This window comes from Arachis duranensis, chromosome 10 (assembly GCF_000817695.3).
Source record: "Arachis duranensis cultivar V14167 chromosome 10, aradu.V14167.gnm2.J7QH, whole genome shotgun sequence".
Taxonomy (NCBI): Eukaryota; Viridiplantae; Streptophyta; class Magnoliopsida; order Fabales; family Fabaceae; genus Arachis; species Arachis duranensis.
In genome coordinates, this window is record NC_029781.3 from 91965934 (window position 1) to 91975644 (window position 9711).

The window sequence follows — 9711 nt, forward strand, 5'->3', positions numbered from 1 at the left end:
AGGAATCCTTCAGGGAATATGAAGCTCTTCATCCAGAGCAAACTCTGAAAAGAGCAGATAAAGCTCCAATTCAAACCCAGAGAACAGGGATAATAAGAAACATTCCTACAAGGGCTAAAATCAAGGAAAAGAAAAGGGTCTGTAGATCAAATCTCAGAGAAACCCTTAACATAGTCCTGAATTGGAATGAAGAAAAAAGGGCAATCTTGGGATATTATCCTATTGCCAAAGAACAGCTAACAAAGCTAGTTATATTTCCAGATGCTTCCCCATCTGACACCTATCAGTTTTTCCAGTATGGATTAATTGATACAATTTTAATCTTTAATGATTTAAAAATTATTAGTGAGTTTCCTACAGGATTTATTGATGCAGTAAAAAGATTTAAAAATATGATTGACAACGTAAATCCAAGGGATATATCCCTAAAATTTACGAATAGCCAACCTATTTTTAATGAAAAAGAAGAAAAATTTACGAATAGTCAACCTATTTTTAATGAAGAAGAAGAATGCTTGGTTCCAGCACACCAAGTAATATTATTCATGTCTGTCTTCCCAGAAAATTTTCAACCAATTAATCAGATTCAAGATTTAACAATTTACAGTCATGAAGGAAGGCTAGCCAGTACATTAGCAAGGGTTTTTGAAAGAACTCAAAAAAAAAAAACAAAGGAATCTCACACAAGGATTAATTATAAAAGTAGAAACACTCTGCTTGTGTCCAGTAAAAGGAATAAAATTGAAGAAAGAGAGATGAGACTCTTAGTGGAATTTGAATTAGCATTCTACAACTTATCTGGACTCTTAGAAAAGCTTCCCGAAGGGATAAAGAGGAATTTCTGCTATTTGATAAAAGACAGAGAAGACCACAAGTGCCAGCTATGTGAAGAAAGCAATAATGAAACAGAATCAACCCACATGATAAAGGAAGAAGACAACGCATCTGAAGGTCACATGATGAAAGAGGAGGACAGCACATCTGAAGCATCTCTCAACATTATTGCATAGTGACGTAAGCACTTAGGTCATAAAGCACCAACAATGTAGCTGGTGCAAGATAGCAAATAGTGACGTAAGCAATGACGTCATAAGAAGGGTAAGGATGGGAATTGTCCATCAAACCCAACTATTATAAATAGGTTGCTTAGGCAATTGTAGAGGCATCAGACAATAGAAAGCAGGAGGCTAAGAGTACTCATATGCTAGGAGAGCAAGGAGGAAGCTGCCGAGGCGATTCTATAGTCTGAAGAAGAATTCCCTTAGGAAAAACCAATTCTAAACTCCCCTCTGGAGTTAGTATCTACAATCTCCCCTCTAGAGATAAAAACATCTTATGTAAAATATTATAAATAAAGGAAGTTTTTCTCCAGAAAGGTACGCCTTTATCCTAATCTCTTATTTATGAATTATTTAGAAAGTTTAGAATTGACGAAAGAATCTGATTATTATAGATTATCTGCCTTATTAGATAATGAAAAACAGGCTGTTCTAAAAACAGAATTAAATCTCAAATTAAATGAAAATTTTAATAAACAAAATCTTTTAAAAAAAGTTTTTAATAGAAAAAATATAATATACTATGGAAAAATTCAACTTGAAGCCCCTATAAAGATAAAATCCGCCAATGGAGAACTTGAAATAGCTTTGATAAATGATGAAGAATTGAATAAACAGATTGAGAAAATTAAGGATCAACAAAAAAGATCTAAAATTGGATGGATCCATATTAGTACTATACAAGTCTTAATCAAATCTACATATATGAAAGGAATTAATTCACCAATAAGCTTAGCAATCTGAGATAAAAGAATTACTGATGACCCAATAGATCAAATAATTGGAATTGTTCATGGAAACTTGCCAAACGTAAATGTTAAATTCAATGCCCATCTTGGATACGCTATACCTTTATCAACTGAAAATCTTGGAAGATCTATAAGCTTAGCTTATAAATTTCACAGAAAGAATCTAATGGAACAAGATAATGAACAATTTTCAATTACATATGCAATAAATTATGCTTTAACAAATAGTCATCATAGTATAATATTTAAAAACAGAGAAAGAATTTATGTTGATGAATTATTTCAGAAAATTGTAAAAACAAAAATACCAAAATATAAAGTTATTGAAAACCCAGTTCTATTATTAAAAGAACCATCAGGAAAATTAGTTTCATCGAATTTTCAAATAAGAGAATCCAAAACTAATAGCCCTTTAAGTTTATCTAAGTTAAAAATCAAAGAAGAAAATTCTGAAATAAAAGAACTAACAAAAAAGGTCGAAAAATTAAATGAAACCCTAAACACTAAATTATGACAATAAATAAAGAAGAAATATATGTAACTTATCAAGACAAGAAACAAGAGCTATTTGAAAGAAAAAATCGTTTGAATTATTTACAGTTTTCTGAAATAAATCAAAGAGCATTTGAAGCCCTAAAAATAATCAATGGCAAGTTGAAAAGAGAAGTTGAAGAGCTAGAGAAATTAATAGAATCTCTAGAAAATAGTGATGAATCAATGATAGAGTTTGCAGAAATTTTAAAATAAATAATGAAGCATAAAAAAGATTGAAAAACCAGAAAATAAAATTAAAAGAAATAGGACGAGAAAATTAAAAGGTAAAATAAAGGAATATAAAAGGGGATTAACAATCTTCAGATTGAAATTAATGATCTTATAATAAAAAGGATAGAAATAAGAATAAATATAAACAAGTTGGAATTAAACTTAAAAAATTTATAAATGCCTGGAAAACCATATTATGACTTAAAAGAATTAAAGCTATTGAAAGAAAAAATGGAGAATGAAATTCAAAAATTAAATAGATATTTAGAAACAGGAGAAAGTGTAGAAATAAAAGAAGTTATTGAGGATTTGAGAAATTATATTAAAGAAAAAGACAAACAGATAAAAGATTTTATATACAATAATCTATGCAAAAAAGAATATTATAAACTAAAACAAGATTGAAAAGTTATAAATTAAAACTAGTAGAAATAGTCAATACTTTTTATCAAAATCTTTTAAATAAAGCACCTATACAAATTATAAACTTATTCAAGGTAAAATATGAAGAACTAATAGAATTTTCGAAAAAGAAATTAAAAGAAAAGTCGAAGTTAAAAATTGGTATCAGAACCAAGTTAACGATTAAGGGTAACACTTTTTCTTTAAGCAACACTTTTAGTGATACACTTTTAAAAACAACAAACAACCATAAAAAACAAAAATCTGTACATCTACATCTATACACTAGATGGACCATAATAATAACCACACTTACAAATTTGGGGGTAAGATCGTATTATTGGTTCATATGTCACCATTGTACGTATGTATGTAGTATTTTTGTACATACGGTAAATAATGCATGCATGATAATCAAATCCACATGGTCTTTAATTTGTTATTTTGTACACTATTATTATAAACTTAGCTAATAAGAAAAAAGTAAAAAGAAAACGAAGAAACCTTATAATAATGCTTCATATCGCAATTAAGCAATGACCATATATATCTTATGATATTATTATTATTGATTAATATCAGCTTTATTTACAGTTGCGGACAGAGAAACATGTCCCGCAAAAATAAAGGACAACTTATTAGTTAAGTAAATTATGAACTCCTCAACTCGTCCAGTGCTATGAATTTGACTATTTGAGTTAATTCTCATTATCTTCGGCATGAAAAAATTTATAAAAGTAAATTCTTTTATATTTAAATATTTTAAAAAATATAAAATAATTATTATTTAAAAAATTTATAAAATTATCAAAATTAAAGTTTAACTTTTACGTGATTTATAAGTAAAATTTTTAAACATCTCTTGCTCTTAACTATTGAAAGTATCACATATAGTGGCCATGTATAAAAATTGGTTTGGACAAGTACAATTTAACATGAGATAAAATTTGTCCCTGAGACTTATTAATTGTCATGGCAAACAATACTATTATGGAAAACTGTTTTCGTTGAAATCTAACCGGAACGGTTTTATTTATTGGTACCATATTCATTCTTGGAATCAAAGCAATATGACCAACGTTATTATCCGTTAAGACTTCACATTCTATGACATGATTTTCAAGCTTCCTAACTTGTAGTCTTGTACCATTACAAAGACTATTGGATCGGTAAATATTCCTTAGTAATATCACCGGAACACCAACCTTGAGTATTAATTTATGTGGAGGCAAAGCAGAGCAATTTATGCTATCTAGTAATTCAGGACTATAGAGATCTAGTTGACTCTCGATATTCCTTTCATCCATACAAATTGAATCCGGATTAAGATACAATTTTTCCTCTAAGAATGATATCCATCAGATGGTTGTTGACCTTTTCAACAATGTCCAGCATGAAAACCAGTATAGTTCTTCCTTTGAAAAAATCCTTTGAAGACATATTTTTCCAAAATATTTGGATAAGAAAAATGAACCAACTCATCAAATGCCTGGTCCGAAGAAGGAATAACAATATCTTCTGAAAAGATATATATCAGATTCACCATCTATATTGTCACCTATTAGACCATCACCAACTTTCAATAACTACTCACCAAATTGCTCTGTCTTATCTTGATCTGAAGCAGTTGTCCGTACAGAGAGTCTCATATTTTTTGTTAGTTTGAGCACCTGGCAAAACTTCTAAAGGTAAGACGAATTCACGGTTGAATGAATGATATCTTGTCTCAATCCTCGTGAAATGACAGGAAAGACTTGTCTAAAGTCTCCACCGAGTATAACCACTTTTGCTCCAAAGGGTAAATCTTTGTTATATGTTGGAGAAAACCTCATGATATCACCTAAACATTTATCAAGCGCTTCATAGCAGTACCTACTAACCATTGGAGCCTCATCCCAAATTATAAGTTTGGCTTTCAACAGCAGCATTGCTTGAGGGGAACTAGGTTTGATGTTACATATAAAATCCTCAGTTATATTCAGCGATATTTTGAACCTTGAGTGTGTCGTTCTTCCATTGGGAAGAAGTAAAGATGCAATACCACTTGGAGCAACATTTAACACAATATCACCCCTTGAGCGAATCTCAACGGACATAAGGTTCCCAGAGAAATGTTTTTTCAATACCTCCATGACCATACACAAAGAAAAAAAACCCCTTCATAATAATGCACAGCTGTAACAATTTTATTAAATGCATGTTTCTACTCAAGTATTGCGATGGCTAACATGTCTGAGGCATTTTTCTTTAACTCATCCCTGTTAAAGTTTAGCTCTTTCCTAATAACTCATTCGGTTAACAAAGAACTATCAACTTCAGTTGCTAAAGGTATAGGAGGGAAGTCTTTCAAGGTTTTACCATAGGAATGTAAGATCTTGTTTATATCCATTAAGCACAACTGCTTAATTTCATCATCTGACATGGTTAACTCTGCATATTATACGATACTGTAAAAATTCAATCAAACTAAAAATGATCAATAATGAATGACTTTTATAATTGCAATTAATAAAAAACTCACCCCTCAAGTTCATCATAGTTCTTTGTCGATACAAAATATCATCTGAGAGTTCATGCCAACATCTATCTCAGACATGTTATGGTCTCGAGATATTATTGGATGTTAATAGAATGACAGACAACCTCCTGACATATGATGCTGAGGCCCATGAGCTTGTTTCCTTAATTGCATCCATGAATTCTTTGATATCTTGTAAGAGTCCAAGAGCGAAGCAGGCATCTCTATAAGTAGAATGAATTGTTCCTCCTACGGTTCTTATATCTCAAAAATTTATACATCATCTTTAAGTATTTAAGAGAAGCCACTGGTAATATTCTTCTGTATTTACTGCAAAAGTTTTGGTTAAAATCCCACTTCTAAGTTGCTAAATGGATTAGGCTACACGATTTCAATTATTATGTAGCTACACATGCGTATAAAATTATTTTTTATAAAAAATAGAGAACAATGCTAAAATTGTATAATCTATAGAGCATTAGATTATAATTGTTGAAAGTTATTTGAACATTTGCTTTCTAGTGTATATAAATCAAATAAAATGGACGTGGATACATGCTATTAAAATTTTAAATTTAAATCATTAAATAAATAAGATCAAAATTGAATATAAATTTGTCATTTACCTGCAGCTACATGAGTCAACCTTTCAATTACAAAGCCTTGTATTCGAAAAAACCACTTTGAAGCATCGTCCTTCTAAATAAATTTGGTTGGAAACTCAGTATAAGTCAGACTTCGAGCATAGGAATATGACATGTTCACTGCCGTCCATCCTAAAAATATGGACTTATGAAATACTGCTCTTTCGACGATATAATTTACATTAAAAGTTTCACTATAAACCACAGGTTTCTCATCCTTCAAATGAAATGAAAGTCGAATCACAAATTGTTCTTTCTCTTGGATTTTGTATCCAAATAAACGCTAGAATGTCTCACATGCCAAAATGTAACTACAATCGTAGTAATTTCTAATTCATCAACAACTTGTGTGGCTTTTGATGAATCACTCGTATTTATAGAGTAGTTGTTACGCGATCATTATTCTTGTGTACATACTTAAACAGATACTTAATAGAAATTGTTTGGCATGTGTATTCCACATTTATGTGGCACCTGAACTTGAGCAACAATTCTAGATTATATGGAACAATGAACTTATTATCTAGTACACATTCTCTTTTCTTCACAGTTTGACCGTTATTAGTACTCCTATATTTGGGAAACTCAGCTTCATCAATGAGTTTTTGCTGTCTAAACTTTTTGGGATAAAACTTTGAACACGATCCATTCTTCATGCAAGATGAATTCTTGTTGTACGGACCACATAGATCATGTACCATGTAATTGGAACAACTCCATGTAGATTTGGTCTTTCATTTTCATCAGGAATCTCAGCCATTATATGTCTGTCTATGTCATCTGGTGTTTGTGGCTTGAACTCATTACTCATGAATAAAATGATATATGCATGCATAAGCCTTCTCTTTTGAAACTCTATAGTGTAAACATCTGAAAATTAAAAAAGACAAATGAGTAAAATATTACAATATAAGATTTTAATAAGGTGTTGCATAAACACAGAGTTCCATCCCAAAATTTTGCCAAATTTTTTTTCCTCTTTCAGGTCATTAATTAAACCATCAAGCTTGATGTTGAAAACTTGCCACAATATGTTAGGACAGTCTTCTGCCTTCAATCCAATGGGAGTCACTTATTTTTTTATCTCATCCCATTTAGGGTTACAGGTCATAGTGATAAAATAGCTAGGATATCCTGCATATTTGCAAATTGCAAATGCATCTTTGCAATTATCCATCATGTACCTAGGTCTACCGGTAAAAGTATTGGAAATAATGATTCTTTTGCTAAGCCTTGCAGCATCTATATCCCCGTTTATAAGACTTTCATGCAGACATGTATATTTATCAACCCTCAATTGTTCGCCGCCACATGGTCAATTTTTTTTGCCATTGATGTAAAACAAAATATTGAATTAAATGCCATTATATTTTTCAGAAAATAAATACTTATTTGATCTCCTTCAGTATAAAGCTGAATGAGCTCATCAGGAGGCACAAAAGGTAGAGAAAGCTCGATCTTTCCTTCGATACAACATAATAAAATATTTGGTTGCAGTGACTATTTGGATTTAGTAAGTCTTTTATCAAACCACATCCATGTTTTACAGTGTTGAACATTGATAAATAAGATCTCCTCTATTCCACACACCTACCGAATGAACTCTCTTTAGATACATAGTTGTCATACCGATGCAATTTAGTCTACGTTGTACACAAAGATGCAAATAAACATACAAATAAAATTTGTATATAATGTCTAATGGTTTTATTGGCTAAGAGAAAGGGGAATTGAATCTTAGCCCCTTTTCACTTCTGAACACTTGCTAGTCTTTGAAACAACTTCTGGAGACTTTTTAATTTTTGTCTCGTCCCTAGCCACGAGACTTTTCTTTTTGTCTCGTCACTTGGCATGAGATATTTTACGGTTTTATCTCCTGTGCAGCAGAAACAGAAAAAGGAGTAGAAGAGAAAGAAAATTATACCCAGATATATCCTGGTTCAACTGCTAAGTGCAGTGCAGCCTACATCCAGTCTCCATCACAAAGATGATGGAATTTCACTATAATCATTCTTGATTACAAGCACCAATTCTCCTTAGGAACTACCCTTCCTATCTGGGACAAGTCCAGAATTCTAAACCCAATCCTGAACTTGACTTGGTCACTGCCAAGCTTTCAACTATAAAGTGCTAACCCAACTTACAAGGGGATTCCCATAGAATCATGAAACACAACACAGATGTACAAAGGAACTCTAAGGACATCTATGGCTTTTTCTTTTAATTTTGCACTCTCTGCCTTTTTCCGCTCTATGGCTTTTTTATACAAACCTCACTGTTTATCTTTTTCCATGAGACTCATGACATGACAAAATTAAACAGAAAAATACAAAGCAGAATACATTGAAGGAGAAGAACTTCTGTTAGCTCATGTAGCTCTGAGAACTCTGTGCCTTACACTCTCACCCTTTCTCCTTGCTTCAAGCCATGGCTGTTCACCCTTATATAGAGAAGGGGAAGCCTCCACGATTGAAACCAAAAACCAAACTAAACTTGTTCTTCTTCAAGAAAACCGGTTCAGCCAGAGAGAGAGGAGAAGTAACCGAATGCAATAACCAACATGCAATTACCTCTGGTTCTTCCTTGGTCACCAATAATCATCAATCCGAGCCTTTCATCTTGCCTTGTACTCCAAGATGAACTCCTAGCCCTTAATGCTTCATGATGATGATAGCTTCATCTGCTCTATCCTCTGCCTCTTCCATTACGTAGCCACTATAGCTACTTTCTGTGGTAGTTGAGCAGAGTCAGAGACAAGCCATCCCTCCAAGGATCTTCTCCTTGCTGGCCGAAATCTTCTTCAACCATTTTTGGTATGGAGAAGCCAAGATCTCATCGCCAAATCTTACCATAAGTGATAAAAATCTTAGCCACAACATACTTTTAGTTTTCTTTTTCTTGCCATCATTGTGATGGTCTTGTAGCGTGTTACTTCTTCTCTTCGGTGGCTAGCTTTAGCTTCCATGGTTGCTACTGTGATATGACTGAAAGTGAGAAGCAAGTAGAGAGAGAAGAGAGAGTAGAAAGAAAAGCAATTAAATGTGTTTGAATAAATTAATTAAAATGAGTTGCTTTTACTCCCCTTTGGTTGAGTAGCGTGTAGCATTGATGATCACCATCAAATCAATTTCTCTCTCATTGTTCCAAGGTCTGCATTTACTATCTTTAATAAAATTTAAAATCTACCACTTGATAGAAATGGAATCCGTTGGAAATATTAAGCAATACATTTTGCTTTCTCTCTTCAATAGGTTTCGGACCAAGCATTGGATCTTTAGTTTAATATGGGCTTAATGATGATGTTAATAGAAACTGGCCCAACTAAACAATTCAGCCAACATTCATTTTATATAAGGCTGAATTTTGATTTCATACTGGGCTTCGGATTTTCTTTTCTGTTCGGCCCAAGAATCAAAATTTTATTTCAGCCATGGTCACATCAATATAACACTAAGGCTGAAAATTGGCCCAATATAAAACCTGTATTACAAAATTATTTTAATCAACATATGAAGATTAAAATCAAAATAATAATCTTGCAATTAATCACATTTATAATATTTGATCATCACTAA

At 32.1% G+C, this 9711-nt stretch overlaps 1 protein-coding gene across 1 annotated transcript; it reads right to left on the minus strand.

Annotated features, from left to right (window-relative positions):
* Positions 1-4656: 4656 nt before the first annotated feature.
* Positions 4657-5106, minus strand: LOC107470836 (uncharacterized). Its single transcript, XM_016090259.1, has one exon. It carries the CDS (start codon positions 5104-5106, stop codon positions 4657-4659), a length of 450 nt encoding a protein of 149 aa, XP_015945745.1.
* Between the last annotated feature and the right edge of the window lie 4605 nt (positions 5107-9711).